The 19,963-nt window shown below is 34.5% G+C and overlaps 2 protein-coding genes across 4 annotated transcripts; one reads left to right on the forward strand and one right to left on the reverse strand.

The window, feature by feature from the left end:
* Positions 1-270: 270 nt before the first annotated feature.
* LOC120074586 (tRNA(His) guanylyltransferase 1-like) lies at positions 271-6,220 on the forward strand. 3 transcript variants are annotated; one of them, XM_039027749.1, is made up of 14 exons: positions 271-823; positions 930-1,097; positions 1,815-1,946; positions 2,057-2,101; positions 2,510-2,679; positions 2,837-2,922; positions 2,991-3,098; positions 3,358-3,614; positions 4,518-4,649; positions 4,728-4,772; positions 5,006-5,175; positions 5,354-5,439; positions 5,688-5,795; positions 5,991-6,220. In XM_039027749.1, exons 2-14 carry the CDS (start codon positions 994-996, stop codon positions 6,114-6,116), a joined length of 1,569 nt encoding a protein of 522 aa, XP_038883677.1. In that variant the 5' UTR covers positions 271-823; positions 930-993; the 3' UTR covers positions 6,117-6,220. The 3 variants fall into 3 exon arrangements, with proteins under 3 accessions (XP_038883677.1, XP_038883678.1, XP_038883679.1); XM_039027750.1 differs by lacking the exon at positions 2,057-2,101; XM_039027751.1 differs by lacking the exon at positions 271-823 and having other exon boundaries at positions 955-1,247.
* Positions 6,221-8,050: 1,830 nt separating this feature from the next.
* LOC120072622 (protein SLOW GREEN 1, chloroplastic) lies at positions 8,051-11,833 on the reverse strand. The gene is made up of 4 exons (XM_039025038.1): positions 11,088-11,833; positions 10,340-10,486; positions 9,443-9,523; positions 8,051-8,954 (listed from the first exon to the last, which is right to left on the reverse strand). Exons 1-4 carry the CDS (start codon positions 11,760-11,762, stop codon positions 8,769-8,771), a joined length of 1,089 nt encoding a protein of 362 aa, XP_038880966.1. The 5' UTR covers positions 11,763-11,833; the 3' UTR covers positions 8,051-8,768.
* Positions 11,834-19,963: the final 8,130 nt, after the last annotated feature.

The following is a 19,963-nucleotide window of genomic DNA, read 5'->3' on the forward strand; positions in this document are numbered from 1 at the left end:
ATCATGTGTTGAGGTTTCATTTTGGTAATTTCACTTGAATAACGTCAACAAAGGTTTTTTTTTTTTCAAAAAATAGGTCAAAATTTGAAACAAAATTTAGGGTTAGTTAATTATGTAATTACTCCCTGAGAGTAACTTTGGAAACAAATTTGAAAATCTTGAGACATTATTCAAACCTATCTTAAGGACATTTTTGTACCATTTAACCTAAATTAAATAGAATGATGGTTAGATAATTATGTAACTACTCCCTCCAATTACTTTAGGGTTAGTTATTTACACTGCTTCACTTCACGCAAAGACCCCTCTACTTTTCCCTTCTCTCTTGCTTTCGCTCCGCCTTGCGCCGCCGAATGTCTCTCTCTCTCCGCCTTCAGCCGCCGCATCTCTCTCCGAGTCTCTCACTGTCGTCACTACCGTCTCCTTCACCGACCATAAAAAAAACCGATCGCTTGACCGATCAATCATAACCGAACCGAAAAGAACCGTTCCTTTGGACTGATTCGAATCGGACCGAACCGATATACACCTGAAGCTTCCCGTTCCCAGTTACCCTTTGGCGCCCATTTGTGAAATCAGCTGACTGTAACTAGAGTAACGCGCAAATTTCTCGTCTCTCTCTCTTTCGAATCTGCCATTGGTCGACAATTCCTTGTTTGTTTCTCGGAACCTCCATTCCCACGACAAAATATCTTCACCCAGTTCATGGTGACTCTCTCTTGGTAAATTTATATGAAGAAAATTTCGCTCGCGTTCGAATTTGCGGAGAAAACTGAATTTACAGCCTCCTCAAATTTGCGGAGTAAATTTGTCGGGGATATTGGTTTGTTTCTCGCTCTGTGTCATTGATTTTCTCAGAAAATTCTCTGTGCCGAGGTTTTTGAAAATCTATTCCCTCGTTTTTTTTTTTTTTTGTTATTTTTATCCAGGCTAGTTTTGTTAGAAGGCCAGCAACAGCATTTTTTATTGTTTGCTGGATTCGTTGGTGTTCAAATGGCAAACAGTAAGTATGAGTATGTGAAGCTGTTTGAAGTTGATGATGAGGTGATGCTGCCCAATTTGATCGTCGTTCGAGTTGATGGTCTTGATTTTCGAAGGTTTTCTCACTTAGTAATTCAATTTTGGCATTATTGAACTTTCAAGATATCGTGATTGTGATCGTGCTAAGTATAAGAGCATTGAATTTCTGTGGCCTTTTCTGATCTCCTCTTAGTCATTGTCGATGCACGCTTCTTGCTTGCCTGCAGGTGAGATGTTTATAAAATACATCCACCTAAGTGAGGTGATTATGATTACACGAGACTAAATATATGATTAGGCAGAGTAAGTTTATATTTGATAAACCATACTAGGTTGACATAGTGGTCAATAGGAATGATGGTAAATAATAAATGACTTGGAGGAAATCATAAGTTTATATTTGATAAACCATACTAGGTTGACCTAGTGGTCAATAGGAATGATGATAAATATTAAATGACTTAGAGGAGATGGATTCAAGTCGTAATGACCACTACCTAAGATTTGGTTTCCTTAGAGTTTCTTATCAACTAAATGTAGGGGTCAGACGGATATCTCATAAGAATAGTCGAGATGTCTAAGTTGGCCCAAAAATTCATGGTTATATATTAAAAAAGAAAACAAAGGAAAATGATGTTTTAAAAATATACTTCGCCATGTTATGTGCTTTGATCTGTACTATGGGATAAACTTCCTTGTCAATGTTCAAAGGGACTGCCATAACCTTTAGCAAGTGCCCTTTTGTTTATCGTTCATCTCAATATTATTCAGAATATTTTTCCCTTCTTTGGCAGCTTCTCTGAAGTTCATGGATTTGTGAAGCCAAATGACGAAAAGGCTTTAGAGTTGATGAATTGCTGTGCAATGTCCACAATGGAAATGTTTTCAGATGTAATATTTTCATATGGATTTAATGATGAGTACAGGTGTTCAGTTAATTGATTATTATGTTTTCTCCGCCCTTTTAGCTATTTATTAGCAAGTTTGTTGTCTCTTCCTGACATTATATCAATATTGATGATTCTTTGTGCAACAGTTTTGTCTTTAAGAAGACATCAAAATTCTACCAAAGGCGTGCCAGGTTATCCAACTGATTTAAGACCTTTGTTTTGATGTTTTTATGACATTGTTCCCCTGGAATTTAATGTACATGTGATGAAGAAAAATTGCTTTATTCTTTAATGCTAGGCATCATGCACGAGGATTGTTTTTGGCGTGATATTACAATAGGTGTTTGTTTTTTCCTTTTCTTTCTTTTTTTAGGTCTGAGCCAATACTTCTTATTTTTCTAAGATTTGAGAAGTAGATTTGTGTCTAATTAAGCTTTAGGGACTTGAAATTTGTTAATATGATGAAGAATTTTTTTTAGGAGTTGAATAATAGTGTTAGTGTTCCATATCATTTTTGTCATAAAAATAATGTTTCTTTTCATGTATTACTTTTCTTCTTTTGTTGAAATTAATGATGAAATTTGATTGGTCTTATGCAGCAAATTATATTCTCTCGTGGTATCTTTCTTTACCTCAGTATATATAACAAAATGGCAAGAATTCTTTCCTCAAAAGAACTTGAGATACCCACCATCATTTCGTGCACGTGTAGTATGTTGTGCTTCTATAGAAGTTCTTCAAGCATATCTTGCATGGAGACAACAATTCTGTAAGTGGTTGCTTTTTGGTTTGAAAATCCATGATATTCCTAGATCTTGCGGGACCTACAATGAAATTGTTCGCTTTGTGTATGATCTTCAGATGCCTTTTTTGGTTGAGTTGGCAAAAGGTCCTTATTTAAACCTTTCAAATTCACCTTTTCTTAGGTCATATCAGTAACTTGGACAATACATGCTTTTGGAAGCTAGTTGAATGCGGGAAGACAGACAGGGAAGCCCATGATTTTCTGAAGGTAAAATTGTAGTTTTTGGTATTTTGCAAGCTTGTTAACTTCTTAATGTGAATTATCAAATTTTGTAGGTTACAGAGAAGAAAGAGAAGCATGAGCTGCTTTTTCAAAAGTTCAATATTAACTATGCAAATCTTAATGCAATCTTTCGTCAAGGATCCTGCATTTTGACAACAAAGGTTCTGCTCTTTTAGAAGAATTAGAATGTTGATTGATCATTAACTTGATTCTTGTTTTACTTGCATCTAGATTTTACCATATTGTACGCTGAAAGTTCTTGAGACAACAATAAACAGTAAACAAAATTATCTTCCTTACTGTATTGAAGTAATTGTGAAAATCATTGAATATGCGTTTTGTGTTTTGGTTTTTTTCTTCCCGAAAGAATCTGCATCCACTCTCATGGTACACAGTTCTCACAAGTTCTACTTTATGTAGGTTGAATATATTGTGAAGTACCATGAAGATGGCACTCCTGTTAAGAGATTGCGGAGAAAGGCAACAGTGATTCATTCACCAAATATTGCTGGACAAAAATTTTGGAATGAACATTCCATTCTTTTAAAGGAGCTAGGTGCTTTCACAACAAACATTGACAAAATAAATCCAGATTATGTTAGGTCCTTCCAAGCTGAGAACAAACTAATGCCAGCCACATGGATAGTGATAAGAATAGATGGTTGTCATTTTCACAGGTTAGTTTAACAGATGCACCCAATTTTCAATATTCCCTTTTAAAACATACACTCCTTATGCTCAATTCGTGGCTGAAGTTGAAATCTATATTCTAGACTTCTAGTAGAGTTGTTTGATGAAAACCCAAGTAGAATTAGAATAATATTGAAATATAATAGATAAAGTCGTGCAATATAATCCAAGTATTGGAGGTACCTGGAACCTCTTCTCTTGAGTATTCACTCCAAACCTAAATCAATTAAACAATTACTTATCTCGATCTCTTTCCACTCATTCTACTTATAACAAACCCTCACAAACAATTTACCTACCTAATTACTAATATATCCTTAATACCACAAGAACCATAAATAATATTCCTAATTACTCCAGTGACATTCTCATCGTCATTCTTCTAAGTGAATTACCTCTACAATTGGACCTCTCAGTAGACTAGGATATTTATACTTGCAACATACTTCTTCTAGCTTTAATATTTTAGTTTGAAGAAAACAGTTCTCAACTATACTTTATTCTAGCATGAAGAAAACATCGAATGTCCTACATAGTTAAATGGATGGTGTCATGCACCTTCATTTGACCTGTAACCTTATGGCGTATTCTCGATAAGGCTTATTTATTCCAGCCTCCAGGTACTTGAGGTACAAGTTGGAAGAATACACAGTTAGTTCCATTACCATTGGGGTTATAATTTATTAAGGTGTTTTCAGCTTTAGCAGAAAAAATTTTTTTTAGTCATGCATGGTAATCATTCAATTTATGAATAATGATAAATGAGAACATAAAGTCTTGTTTCTTGTTTCAAAAAAGGTAGTTCGGGTACATGGTACACTTTTTTTTAGGAACTCGTTTATTGGAAATTTAACTATGATACTTAAGTGGATTGACTGTGGTTTTGGTAGATTTTCCGAAGTTCACGTGTTTGAAAAGCCAAATGATCAGCAGGCTTTGAATCTTATGAATTCATGTGCAGTGGCTGTGATGGAGAAACTTCCCGACTTGGTCTTCTCCTATGGTGTTAGTGACGAGTACAGGTATTTTGTCTATTTTGACTTTTGTTTCAAATTTCATTTGCCACATCTGTAGACATATTATATGTTTGCAATTTGCAGCTTTGTATTGAAGAAGGATTCTCAAATTTTTGGACGCGGACCTAGGTATGTCTTGTTTCCTATTATATTTCTTGTGCCTTTTTATGCTGCTTTCTAATCCATTAGGTAAATTGAAGTCACAGATGGCTGACCTAGTTTGTAGAGATTGAGATTTAGGATGGATAGGTTTCCGTTGCATTTATAGTATATTTTCTCTTGCATCTATGTAAGTTATATAGGAGGAATTTTAGTCATATATGTATGTCATTTATTGATGCTTCACTCATTCATCCTTGCAGTGAAATAGTGTCCATCATTGTATCATTATTTTCTTCCCTTTATGTAATGAAATGGAGAGAATTCTTCCCACATAAAGAACTGAAGTACCCACCTTCTTTTGATGGACGTGCTGTTTGTTATCCGTCACGGGAGATCCTTCAGGACTATCTAGCATGGAGACAAGTTGATTGTAAGTCCACATTATAAATATTAACCTAATCCTTAGTTTCCACGAAGTTCTTTACTTGGCAAGGATACTCATTCCGTTATTGTTTAATTCATAGGGCTTTAATGAAAATTCAATTTGTCTCTACAGAGTTCCTAATTTATTTGATACCAATTCATTGGTCGTCCCTTTGAGTTTACAGGTCACATAAATAATCAGTATAATACATGTTTCTGGGAGCTTGTTAAGTCTGGAAAAAGTAAAAGTGAAGCTCAAGCCTGTCTCAAGGTGCTAATTTGTTTCATGCTATTTTTGGTTCTATGATGTATCACTCTTTCTTCTTTTTGTTATAGAATGTTACAGTATGGTGGGCCTATTTGAATGACTTTCTAAACCCTTGTTTTAATTTCTTAGAAAGTCGAATAAAACAGGTTTGTAAACGGTACGGTCGTGCTGGCTTGGAATGTTGTGTGATTATATGATATTAGCTAATTTATTCACATTTGTTTAATTGTCTTTTAAATGTTTACATATAGGGTACTCAAGCACAGGAGAAGGAACGCTTGCTTAACTTACAATTCAATATTTCTTATAATGAGTTACCGCTCATGTTTCGCCAAGGTTCTTCTGCATTCTGGGACAAGGTTTGTCCTTTTTCTTTCTTTTTCTTTCTTTTTCTTTTTTCCTATTAGTTGTTTTGTTCGATCATTTTACATTTGCTCTGAACTTGGTTTATGTGATATCATATATTTATGAGTATAGATATTATTTATTTATTATGGTCTCATGTGAACAATCATTTGTATATGTTTCCAAGCGAGGTTGTTTTTGTTGCGCAGAAAAATGTCATAGCGGTGGACAAAAATCCAGATGCTTTGGAAATTTCTAAGAGAAAAATTGTTGTTGTGCATTCTAATATAATTGAGCCTAGTTTTTGGGAAGATCATCCATGGATACTTGACTAAGAAGTATGGCTTATTTAAGGAAGAATCTCTCTCTTTGTAAGGATTGTATAGAAATCTTGATTTTGTTTCTCATTTAGAGAAAATTACTCTTTTGGTGCTTGAAATTTGGACTTCGTTTCTATTCCTAAAGTTTTGAAATTGACATTTTGGTCCTTGAGGTTAAAGAATTATGATAAATGGTAATTATTACCATTACTTTAAGAAACTAAGCTTTCATGAATAAAATGTATAACAGCATACAATACCATTCATGTTTAAATAGGAAATACACGCAACAAACATTGCTGAACGACGTCAGGGGTGGTTTGTTTCACAGGTTTTCTCGTAGAATTTATGTATAATATCCTTATTTATTTAATCACATAGGTTTTTTAATATCCTACAAAAGGGCGTGATTTTTATGCCTGAAAGATTACCAGTAAACATGTAGTTTAATCAATTAATCATTGTTATTAATTTTAATTAATTATTAAATATATATATCTTAATTAGAGTTAATAAATTTCAACTAATATCTTTACCATTAATATTTTATGTTATCTTAATTATTTATTTTAAATTATTATTATTATTATTAATGTTTGGATTAATTTATAATAATTTAATTATTTTTAGTAATTAATTTAGGAGATTTTCAAAAATAGAAAAATAAATGAAACTATTTACACAAAATAGCAAAATTTAATTTCTTGATAGAGACTTATAGAAGTCTATTAATGTCTAGCTGTGATAGAACGGCTAAAAGTCTATCATTGATACTATAGTGACAAATTTATCAATAAATAGGCGTTGATAGAAGTCTATCAATATTTTTTTGTTATTTTTTTAAATAGTTTGACATTTCATTTATCAGTGAAATTTTCTCTTAATTTAAATTAATTAACTATGTTTAATAAATGTTTAATATAAAAGTATTGATTTTTTTATTGATTAAATAATACTAAATTTATTTGATGACTACAATAATCGGTCTCTAGTATGTAATTAAGTAATTATTTAATTTTGATTTCTATATACAAAATTAGTAAATTAGACATATATATTTAACTTCTAGATATTATTTATCATGCATATCAAAACTCAAACATTTAAATCTCAAATATTTAATATTTATACCCATAAGACAATGTTTGCAATCTAAATGGGTCGAAAACGCCATGGATAGGTTGGTTGTCACATTGACTACCATTTAGACACAAATTTGAAGGGTTATATATTTATTAGACAAAATTAAAAGTTCAATGATAAAATTGACTAAAAGTACAAGGACTAAGCTTATAATTGCATTTAATGATATTTGAGGTAGGGAATCGAGTCTTTAATCTCGAAGTTTATAGTATAAACTTATGGCATAGTGTATCGTTATAATAGTTAAAATATCAATCTTATTTAAAATGTGACATGTTAATATGCCACATCACTTGTTTGACTAATAGTCAAACTAACATAAAGTCCATTTTGAACCTTTTTTATATTTCATGGACTAAAGCCTCTCAATTAACCTTTTAATTTGTAGCTATTTAATTTTTTATTTAGTAGATTTGGTCTCAAATAAGTATATTCACACATTCAATTAATTAATTAAAACTTAATAATTTTTTCATTAAATTATTATGTACAAGAATTAAATGGTAGATATTAAAGCTCAAAAAAAATATAAAAACTAAATCAATACAAAGTTCTTAAGAATACTTATTTTGCACTGTAAATTATTCTTTTAAAGCTTAACATGGAATGGGAGACTTCAATCATTTGATATTGAAATTGATAACACATACCAGTTAAACTATGGTCACTTTTAGCTTTAAAAACGTTTTTTCAAGCATTTAGAAGATTATTTCAAAGGAACCTTATATGTTCAAAACCCTTGTGGGGAACTACTCTGTGAATTTTTTATTTTGAATGATCGCATCTCTATTGACAATAGCAACAAATTGTGCAATAAAACAGGGTACATCTTATGTTGTTATGTGCACAGAAAGGTCTTCCCTTACACCCCACCCCTCTTTTTTTTTTTCTAAAAATTGAGCTGCTCGGGAGATTTGCTACTGAAGAACAAAGCAATGGCTAAGACTCATTAGTGAACATAGATCATAGAGATCTCTGATCCAAGAAAGCTGGCGTCAGGTTTCATCAACTGACCATAAAAATCCTAGACTCAGATCATCAGAACTCTCAGGAATGGAAAAGAACTATGGGAGAGTACAGCATAATATTAGGTCTGTTTAGTCACTGATTTACATAAAATTCAACTTAAATAGCTATTTTGAGGCAACCATTCCTCCACTGAGCTCTATGTTGTCATCAAAAAGCTCCAGATAATCTCCATTTCAAGTCTGTTTTCTCCATCATATTGCTGAACCAAATTTTGAAATAAAGAACTAGATTCAGAGCAACCATTCATGTACTGTCTTTCTTGGTCGTTCTCATCAAACACCCGATACCATCTCCATTATCAGTTTTTATTTTAGCAAATTACAACTTGATTTCACTGCCAACGAACACCCTCACTCAACAACTTTTGCCTGCTTGACATGGCTGCACAAGCAGGCTTAACTATAGAGTTTTAGTAGGATCGGCTGCATTGACATAGGTATGATCACATTTGAAACACTCTCAAACTAATAACCAGAGAACCTTTTTTTCTTGGCTTCACTTCTTGTGCATGAATTCAGCATCAAATTCCTTCTGAAATTGTTCCCGAGATGCAGTCATAGCTGCCAACACGACGTCGTCAATAAATTCCCTTTGAGGAAATTCATCAGGTACAAGGGCCCGATATGCCTCAAACTGCTCTGCCGCTTCCTTTTTTTTGTCCAGCAGACTGTATATAATTCCCTGCAAGACATGCATATAGTTAGATAATCTTCGTTTCAGTATTTCATCCTTTCCCCCAAAGACGATTTCCCTCTTCAATAAGCCAGTAACTACATTTTTCTTCCTATAAGATGCTTGGCTAAATCTTAAGTAAGGATTGAACCTTCTTCCGAGATCTACTCTTTCATTTTCATCTTACTGTTCCCACTCATCAATTCTCTATTCATATCATTGAGTTGGATAAAACCTATAACATACATAATCAATGTGCCAAGTACAAACAACCCTACCTTTGGTGCAGATCTTTTCTTTTGGTCGAAATGAATGCTAATAGTCTCAAAATATCCTTTACCAGTTCTTGACAAAGAAAAAGTAGAGTTTCCTCCATATTTATGTGACACATAAGTAGCTTAGTATAGTAAGCTGGGCCATTAAGCATGTAGTGTGGAGATGGCTTAATCCAAAATTATGATAAAAAGAGGTAGGTTGTCTGCAAAATATGTCAGAACCTGGCAAAGATAGGGTCGAAAATCCCTTGGGTTTTCATCGACAAGATCTTGAAACTTCTTCAAGCCCTCTTCTAGTTCCCCCTGAAAGACATAAATACTTTGTTGGACAAGAATCCAGAGAATCAAGGTGGAAAATTAGAAATTCTCCAATACTTGAAGGTTCAAAATAATTGCAGAAAAGCTCACCAATTGGTAATCGATTAATAATAATAATAATAATAATAAATAAATAAATAAATAAGAGTAGTTTTAAAAAGCAAGAGAAGGACTCTATCTATAGGCTACTTAACAAGCGAGATCTAAATTGCCATTGCCATCACTACATTTCCATAAAAGTTATGTGATTTCTCTCTAGCATTTCAAGCAATCTGTGTTGACCAGCAAAATCTTAGTTTTATGTCTTTACCCATGAAACAGTATCGATTAGAAAGAATGAAAGAAACTTTACAGCGCTTTGAGGATTATACCACCTAGACCAAAATAAATAATAAAATAATAATAAAAAAAAAGGAATACATGATATTTTTTTTATCTTGTACTTGTCAATATACAGTCCACTCTTTCATAACTTTAGTTTTTAACAACTTTTTGGAGTACTTTAAATGCATATAACCACAGCCAGTTGGATAAGTTTCCAATACCAGGCATCCAAACATTTGCACCCTTCTATGTAGAAAAATACAGTTTAAGAAGCAGGAAACCCCAATAGGTTGAACATAGTGAGAAACAAAAACATGGACTCAACCAAAAAGTTAAGGGTTCAAACAGGAAACATATAAGGGCCTGTTTGAATCGTCTTTCTAAATGCTGATAAAAGTGTTTTCAAATAAAAGAAAAAGTATTTTTAAGCGTTTAGAAAGTCAATCCAAACATACTCTAAATATAAATACAAATGACCTTCACAACATGCATTTGAGCAATTAATATCCCGATGCTCCTCTGCTCAGTAAGTTTTTTCTCATCACGAGCAATAGCTAGAGCCTTATTGAGCATCTCAAAGACAGATTCACCTTCATTGTTCTTGTGCATCACTAAGGCCAGACCCTGGAGAAAGTGCAAATTGAAATATTCTAATTAAGCATTGACAAACCTTCTTAAAGACATTGTGGAAAGCTATAGAAAGTTGCAATCCACAGACGAGATGACAATATTAAAGTTTTCATTGCATACTAACATATTAGTTAGTATCTTCCCGTGAGGGAAAGGCTTCTGAAGCAGTATCATTATATCATGCCCGAATGTCGCATATGGGACTGAAGAATATAAATTCCCTTCACAGCTACAATACATTCAGAAAATTTCGCGAGCTTGATGAAATAATTCAACTTAAAATAAAACTACAGGGAAAAAGGCATATCAACTTTTCTCATAGAAGTCATTTCCTATCAGTTATTGATCGAAAAACTTGTGTCTTAACATTACTTTCAAATTTCAACAATAAGAATTCATCTTATTCGCAACCACCCTGGTCAGTTCAGGATTGAATTTTCATCGTATTGGTTTTGTACTTTGATAACATCTTCATTTACGCAAGTACACTAAAATTTCCAGCTTGAACTCACACCACATCACATAAAAACGAAAACGACCAGTCTAAAGAAACATAAATCTATTTTCCTATCACACAGTCAAGCAAAAACCTTACATGCAGAGCTCTAACCAAAAGTGGTTTCTTCTCCAGAATTTCCATGAACAATGTTTTAGCCGTGTCCAGCTGCCCGAATGTCTCATAATAAAGAGCCAACAAAAGCCTCCATTCAACCTCATCCGGCTCAAGATCAATCAACCTCTTAACGTACTTAATAGCCTCCTCTGTCTTTCCACTCCTCATTTTCCCGTACAAAACAGCTTTCAGAGTATCAATATTACTTGGATCATGCTCCAAGATCCTCTCCCTCATCTCCTCTTCACTATCCTCCTCTAGAGCTTGAGATTTTTCAGCCATTGTTGGGTTTTTGCTGCTTGTCTGAGTAGGCAATGCCCTTGCATATCTTACATTAAAACAACCCATGAAGATAAATGACCCAACAAGAAAACCCACAAATCTTTCAACGTAATGTTTGTGAATTTTTATCTGGGTTGATGTAGAACGACGTATATCGGACTCAGAGAGGTTTGAGAAGGGAGGATTGTGAATAGGGGAATGAAAATTTTTCGCAGCTGAATAGAACAAGCTTTGGGAGGTTGGTTTGTGATTCTTCTGAAGAATGCTAAATCGACAGTTAGGCAATGCCCGGACATTGTAGCTTGAGAATTTGGGTCCGTGAAGAAGTTCAATTTGAGAAGAAACTGAGAAAGCTGAAGTTGAAGTTGAACCCATTTCTGCCGAATACCCGAACGATTACCTGGGTTCGTTTCTTACACTCTTTAGATATGCATTTCGTTAACAAATTATGAAGGCTCGTTTGGTATCCATATTAAGCATAGACACTACTTTTAACTTCAAACATCTTTCTTTTATTATCTATCCTTTTTTTATCGATAGTTAAAAAAGAAGTTTAATTTTGATAACTAAAACAAAAGTAACTTTTAAAAAATTATTTTTGTTTTTTAAAATTTAGATAAAAATTTAATAATTGTACTTAAAATGTGCAGATCATGATAAGAAATATGAATGTTATACATTTAATATTTAAAACTAAATGGTTATCAAATGAGACCTAATTTTTTTTTTTAATTTGGGGTCAAAGCTAAGTAAAAGCGAGTATAGCTCCAGCTCAACTGGCATACGATTCTGTTAGAAACCAAAAGATAATAGTTCGAATTTTTTACCTCCTATTATACTAAAAACTCTAAATTCAATGTTTAAAAATTGCTTTTCTTGTCATAATTATAACCACCGTCAAAGTCTTCACTCTTGATAAGTTAAAATATATCAATTAATTATTTGAGAACATTGATAGGAAATAGACCAATTTAACAACGAATTTCAACTAATTGTTATGGAATTTGAGCTAATTATCAACAACACCTCGTATCAAGTTTTCTTATATTATACTAAAAACTTTGTGAAAGATAATAATTTCAAATAGAGCATCCACGGCTAGTTTTCTTCACAACAACTTTCATAACAGACATGTAAATTCATATATATATATATATATATATAGTTGTTACATTTGCTTTTGTTTAACTTTACATTCTGTCTACAAAATCTGTAAAAAGAAAGGGAAAAAAAACTTATCTCTGAATATACTTCAATAAAGATCATCTACCTTCCCGTGGACGTGGGCTCTGAATTAGACCAAACCACGTACATGCTTTTGTTCATCTTCTCTTCTTCTTTCTTTTCTTCAATTTGCATGTGTAAATTGATCCTTCGATCTCTGTAAATCACGCAGGAACACAAAGAGAAGGCTGAGAAGGTTTGAGAGCTTTTCTGGAATTTTGAGAGAAAAGAAAGAGAAGAAATTGTTACCAAAATGATTTTTGGTCGGCTTCAACATTTCCCAATGATCGTCAATAATGGAATAATCCACGTGTAGTTGAGGCAGCTGAGAGGTGTGGCTCTCTGTGATCCTTTCGTTCTACCAACCTCTATTCATTTGGGCTGAAATTCCTCACTTTGTGGGCCTGAAGTCAAAACAAAAACCCAACAATCTGGTATTAGAGCAAAAAGACATTTAAAGATTTCAATTCTTGAACTATCAAGATCACAAGATTCACACAAGATGGCAGTAGTAAGGTATGAGGTAGAGAAATTCGATGGTAAAGGGGATTTTGGTCTCTGGAAGGCAAAAATCAGAGACATTCTTGGTCAGCAAAAGGCTCAAAAGGCCCTAATGGATCCATCCACTCTCCCAAACACTGCGACAACCCAAGAAAAATAAGATTGAGAGCTAGTAGCCTATGGTACGTTAGTCCTAAACCTTAGTGATAATGTTTTGAGGCAAGTTATTGATCAAGAGACTGCCTATAGGATTTGGACAAAGTTGGAAGACTTATATGCCACTAGAGATCTTCCTAATAAAATGTACCTTAGGGAGAAAATTTTCACCTTTAAAATGGATTCATCAAAGACTCTTTCTGATAATCTAGATGAATAAAAGATTGTTACTAAATTTAAGAATCTTGGGGAGTAGGAGACGAGAACGAAGCATATGTACTTTTGAATTCCCTACCCAAATCCTACAAGGGAATTAAAAATGCTTTGAAGTATGGAAGGGATATCTATTGATGCAATAATTTGCCCTAAGAACTAAGGAACTTGAGTTGCAAGTAGTTAAGAAGGAATAACCGAATGGAGAAGGATTGTTTGTAAAAGAAAAATTCAAACCAAATCAAACTAAAGATAGAAAACAGTCACAAACAGATGAAAACAAGCCAAAGCACAAAATTAAGTGTAAATATTGCAAAAATAAGGGGCATTTAATAAAAAAATTACTTCATCCTCAAAAAGAAAAATCAAGAGAAGGAAAAAAAAAGTCCAAAGGCAAGCAGCCTGAAGCCTCTGTAGTAGAAAGCTCCAACATTTACTCTGATGTTTTAGCTTTCCTTTAACTCTTGACAAGGTCACCTATGTTAACCCCTTTGGAAAACATGATTGGGTTTTGGACTCCGGATGCACTTACCATATGACACCTATGAGGTCCTGGTTTAATTCCTACAAAAAGATAGATGGAGAAAAGGTTTACATGGGGAACGACCAAGGCTATAAAATTGAAGGCATTGGGTTAGTCTCCATGAAACTCAAAGATGGGACTACAAATTTCTGAGGAATGTAAGACATAAGAGAAACCTAATCTCCCTTGGAATGCTAGATGCAGTAGAGTGTGAATACATGGGCAAGGGTGGAACCCTTGAGGTCCTTAAAGACTCTAAGGTACGTAGTTCTCGTTGGGGAAAAAGTCAATGACTTGTTTATAGTCAGAGGTATAGAAATGACGAAAGGGGCATATGTTGCCACACCAAATGACATGACAGAAGCTGATGTATAGCATAAAAGACTGTCTCACATAAGTGCCAAGGGGCTAGAAGCTTTGTCTAAACAGGGAATTCTACCCAAAGGAATCTTAGACAAGTTAACCTTCTGTGAACACTGTGTTTTGGAGAAAGTAACTAGACACAGCTTTACCAAAGCACACCGTTCAACTAAGGCAATCTTAGACTATATTCACTTATACCTTTGGGATCCAGTTCAAACTCTTAGCCTAAGTGGTTCAAGATATCTACTTTCTTTTATAGATGACTTCTCAAGGAAAAGCTGGGTTTTCTTTCTTAAATCTAAAGACCAAGTGTTTAATAAATTTAAAGAATGGAAACTCATGATTGAGAAGCAAACCTCTAAGGAAATCAAATATCTAAGGACAGAAATGGGTTAAAGTTTTGTAGTGAAAAGTTAAATTTTGTAAGGAATCAGGCATAACCAGGCATAGGACAGTTAGACATACACCCCAACAAAATGGGGTAGCTAAGAGACTCAATAGGACCATTATGGAAAGGGCCAGATGTTTACTCTCAGATGCCATACTTAGTGAGAAGTATTGGGCTAAAGTTGCTAACTATGTTAATTACACTTTAAATAGGTGCCCACATACATCCCTAAACTTTATGACCCTTGAAGAAAAATGGACAAAACATCCTCCTAACTTAGATAACCTAAGAGTATTTGGATATGTTGGTTATATACATCAAAATCAGGGAAAACTAAAGTCTAGGGCTGTGAAATGTATGTTTGTTGGGTTCACTGAAGATGTAGAGAGATTTAAAATGTGTAACTCTGCTGAGAAAAGGTTTGTAGTCAGTAAGGATATTACCTTCAGGGAAAGGTAAATGTTCATGCAAAAGGAAAAGACTACAATTGAGATACCTAAAAGCCCTTCAACTAGGATTGAGGTGAAGGCCCCAAAAGACAAATCCACAGATCATGACTCTCCAATGAATCAGAAGAAGAAGAGGATATTAGAGAACAACAGGAAGAAACCACTGAAACACAACTTGATTTGAGTCAATACTCTCCAGCAAGGGATAGGTAGAGAAGAGTGATTGTTCCACCAGCTAGGTACACTGAAACAGACTATATGAACCTAGTTTTAAATGCAACCATAGCTCCAAGTGACTAGGAACCAGTTAATTTTGAGGAGGTAGTAAGTTGCCCTGATGCTAGGAACTGGATTGAAACTATGTGTGAAGAAATGCAATCACTAAGTGTTAATGACACTTGGACTTTAGCTCCTCTTCCTAAATGATGCAAAGCAATAACATCTAAGTGGATCTACAAATCAAAGGAGGGTTCTTCTAAGGATAAAAAGCCAAGGTACAAAGCAAGGTTAGTGCCCAAAGGTTTCACTCAGAGGGAAGGTATTGACTACTCTGGAATTTTTTCACCAGCAGTTAAGCAAACATCTATCAGACTCTTACTATCTTTGGTTGCTCAATACAATCTTGAACTAGATTAGCTAGATGTTAAAACAGCCTTCTTACATGGTTATTTAGATGAGATCATCTATATGGTTAAGCCTAAAGGTTTTGTGGAAAAAGATAAAGAGGATCTTTATGTCTTTTAAATAAGTCCATTTATGGTCTTAAACAGTCTCCTAGATGTTGGTATAGAAGATTCAATGACTACATTGAAAGTATTGGGTTTCAGAAAAGCACATATGATATATGCACCTATATAAACTCAACCTCCTATAAGAACAAGGTATACCTCATCCTCTATGTGTATGATATGTTGCTAGCTGGGACCACTAAAGAAGATCTAAATCATGTAAAAAATCTCCTAAAGAGAGAATTTGACATGAAAAATATGGGTTAGTCTAAGAAGATCCTAAGGATTGAAATAGACAGAGACAGGGGCTCCTCTATCCTAAGCATTAGCCAAAACAATTACTATAAGAAAGTGATCAGAAGGTTTAATATGTTCAATGCTAAACCTGTAACTATTCCTATTGCTCATCACTTTAAGTTGTCTTCAGCTAATTCTCCTAAGGAAACTGACTTGGAACACTTAAATCAGATGCAAATGGTTCTCTATAGTTAGGCAGTAGGAAGTTTGATGTACTTCATGATCTCCACTAGGCCTGATTTGTCCTATTGTGCAAGTATAGTGAGTAGATTTATGTCAAACCCAGGGAAAAGGCATTGGGAAGTTACTAAGTGGATTCTTAGATATCTAATCTAGTCTGAGCAATCTAAACTAATTTATCAGAGTGTTAAGCAAACAAACCTTGAACTCTATGGATATGTAGACTCGGATTTCGCTGGGGATCAAGATAAGAGAAGGTCTCTAACAGGGTATCTCTTCCTATATGGCCCTAATTTACTAAGTTGGAAGGCTAATCTACAATCAATAACAGCCCTATCCACTACCAAACTGAATACATGGCACTTTCAGAAGCAATAAAAGAGGCATTGTGATTAAAAGGCTTGATGGAAGACTTTGGTATCAAACAAACAGTAGTTAAGATCTACTGTGATAACCAAAGTGTAATACATCTTTCCAAAAACCCACAAATATCACTCTAGATAAAAAACATATTGACATCAAATATAATTTTGTAAGAGACAGAATTGAAAAGGTTCAAGTTGAACTACTAAAAGTTCATACCTCAGAAAACGCAGCAGATATACTCATTAGGCCAATGTCGAAGCTCGAGCTCAGCAAGTGCCATGACCTGATCAACTTTGTTTTACCTGAAAAAGGATAAACAGTGGTCAGATTTGGAAGGGATAAGCTATTCAGAGTTAAGATTAAGGTGGAGATTGAAAGATAATAATCTCAAATAGAACCTTAACAACTAGTTTTCTTTACAACTTTCATAATAGACATGTGAACTCATATATATATATAATTGTTACATTTAACTTTACATTCTGTCTACAAAATTTATAAAAGGAAAGAAAAATTTTTTCTATGAATATACTTCAATAAAGATCATCTACCCTTCCCGTGGACCTAGGCTCTGAATTAGGCTGAACCACATACATGCTTTTGTTCATCTTCTCTTTCTCTTTCTTTTCTTCAATTTGCATGTGTAAATCAATCCTTCATGTTGGGGTTTATGCCCTAAAGTCCTGTGTTCTGTAGTTTGTAAACAACTTTGTACGAACACTTGTGATGTATAATATAAATGATATTTACTTCACTACTTGACTTTGCACATTTATATGTTTTTTATTTTACCACAAATCAATAAACTTAATATCCCTGGTTGTCTTTATGTAACTTAAGCATGTATGTAGTGATATACAAGTGAATCATATCTTAAGTGACAATCAAAATAGTCTGTAGTATATGGATATAGGAGGGAAACCTTATCCTAGTAATACTACGGACGCGGCCTGCTTTGTGGAATTGTTACAAATGTTGTGACTTGTCACAAATGGTTTGATCCTGATCATTCATGTAGTAGACATGTGAGCGGAGGCGTCCTATACAAAGAGTTTGTATAAGACTTGACCTCGAAGTATTAATGTCTTGTCATATGACTCCGTTCATGACTGAGACTCCACTTCACTAGGATGACCATAGGTAACATGACCTTAATCCTGAGTGAGTTGGGAACTCTGCCATTGAGGGCGATCCTTTGATTTGCATGGGTATGAGTGGTCAGAACGCCAACTCAAACCTACCATTTTGGGGACTCGTCTAATTTGGAAACTAGGAACTCAGCTTCACAAGATGGAGTTCACTCCTTCCCCAAAGTAGGGGTAAGTAGATAGATTGCTCTCTTAAGAGTTAATTCCAGGGCTTGAACGATGTGGCACCACGTACCTTCTCGTGGCCTGAGAGGTGTTCACACATAATAGGACTATGTTGTATTATTCATTAGAGGGATTAGTGGAACTATGTAATTATAGGGGCAAAACGGTAAATTGACCTGCTGTAATTACGAGCATCTGTGAAGGGTCATCGTACTGATGATTGGTTATATCCAATGGACATATAAATATATCTATGGCAAGAAGAGTTCAACTGTCGGTCTTTAGTGGAATTTCTGGCAGTTAACTGATGATGGATATCGTGACTACAAAGTTTAGTCAGCTATTCACGTACCGTTGGAGCTTCGAGCCATAGGTCCATAAGGTCCCATTGGTAGCTTGGATACAAGTTGAGAATCAGTTTTTGGGTCAGTTTAAAATGTTCAAATTGACTAGAGGGAGTTCGATTGTATATGATATAATTGAACGAGTTAATTAAATATGATATAATTAACTTTATGTATGAGATACATTAATTTGGAGAAAATTGGATATAAATATGATTTATATCTAGTAGAGGAAATTATTATAATTAATATATAATATTAATTTATATGTTATGAATATGATGAAATCACATTTATTGGACGATTATAAAGGAAATGGGACGACGTCTCTTATGTTCTAAATAACGAATGAGTGTATTGAAAGATCACTTTGAAATGCATAAATAGCTGACGATGTATTGAGCATGGAGGCGTGGACATTGCGTTAAAGAAAGTGTCATCGTTTAGAAAATCAGTGCCTATACGATAGTGCCTGCACGATCGTTTACATATATGATATTGCTAAGCAATCGTTGTCGATTACACCTTTGCGCACTATTAACTAAACGATTGTTTACCTTTTCCTAAGCGATCGTTTAGCTCCCGATATTTACTAAACGATCGTATAGACGATCGCTTAGTATTTTCTACACGATCGATTAAATGATCGCTCACCCTTTTCCTACAAGATCGTTTATATGATCGCTTACCCTTTCCTACACGATCGCTTACTTTTTCCTACAAGATCGTATACTTTACCTAAACGATCAAGCATCTTGTTTATGCGATAGACGAACTCATCTCTCACTTGCTTGATCGTTGTGTACGGTCTTTCTTCCTTTCTTCCCTTTACCAAATCCGAATAAAAGCTCACACTTTTGATTCTCACTCCAAGAATACTGAAGGCTCTGAGTGGTTGTGTCATCTCCGTTTCCTTCTGTCCGAATGGTGATTGTTCGAGGTAGACGATTGGGTTTTAGACTCGCTGTGAAGAAGAAATCTTCACCTGGTATGATCTCTTGATCTTTTTAGCATTATGAATGCATATTAGTATGTTTTGAATGTATACGTGGTATTTCTATCACAATGAATTGGAAAGATTCGCTTCCGCTCGTAGGTACTCTTGAATAAGAGTTCCTTCACTTCAGTTTCTGTAAATCACGCAAGAACACAAAGAGAAGGCTGAGAAGGTTTGAGAGCTTTTCTGGAATCTTAAGAGAAAAGAAAGAGAATAAATTGTTACCAAAATGATTTTTGGTCGGCTTCAACATTTCCCCACTGATCGTTGATAGTGGAGTAATCCACGTGTAGTTGAGGCAGCTGACAAGCGTGGCTCTCTGTGAGCCTTTCATTCTACCAACCTCTCTTTTTGGTCGGCTTCAACATTTCCCCACTGATCGTTGATAGTGGAGTAATCCACGTGTAGTTGAGGCAGCTGAGAGGCGTGGCTCTCTGTGAGCCTTTCGTTCTACCAACCTCTCTTCATTTGGGCTGAAATTCCTCATTTCGTGGGCCTGAAGTCAAAACAAAAACCCAACACTCTGAATTTGAT

This window comes from Benincasa hispida, chromosome 3 (genome assembly GCF_009727055.1).
Source record: "Benincasa hispida cultivar B227 chromosome 3, ASM972705v1, whole genome shotgun sequence".
In the NCBI taxonomy this organism is placed as follows: domain Eukaryota; kingdom Viridiplantae; phylum Streptophyta; class Magnoliopsida; order Cucurbitales; family Cucurbitaceae; genus Benincasa; species Benincasa hispida.

Bases quoted from the DNA above. Each gene is read 5' to 3' on its own strand.
- LOC120072622 (XM_039025038.1), bottom strand. From the start codon at position 11,762: ATGGGTTCAACTTCAACTTCAGCTTTCTCAGTTTCTTCTCAAATTGAA. The intron at 10,487-11,087 runs GTAAGGTTTTTG...CACTTTCTCCAG, and splicing joins TTTTGGTTAGAGCTCTGCAT to GGTCTGGCCTTAGTGATGCA. The intron at 9,524-10,339 runs GTCATTTGTATT...TATGTCTTTCAG, and splicing joins CTCAAATGCATGTTGTGAAG to GGGGAACTAGAAGAGGGCTT.
- LOC120074586 (XM_039027749.1), top strand. From the start codon at position 994: ATGGCAAACAGTAAGTATGAGTATGTGAAGCTGTTTGAAGTTGATGAT. The intron at 2,102-2,509 runs GTTATCCAACTG...GGTCTTATGCAG, and splicing joins TTCTACCAAAGGCGTGCCAG to CAAATTATATTCTCTCGTGG. The intron at 5,796-5,990 runs GTTTGTCCTTTT...TTTGTTGCGCAG, and splicing joins CTTCTGCATTCTGGGACAAG to AAAAATGTCATAGCGGTGGA.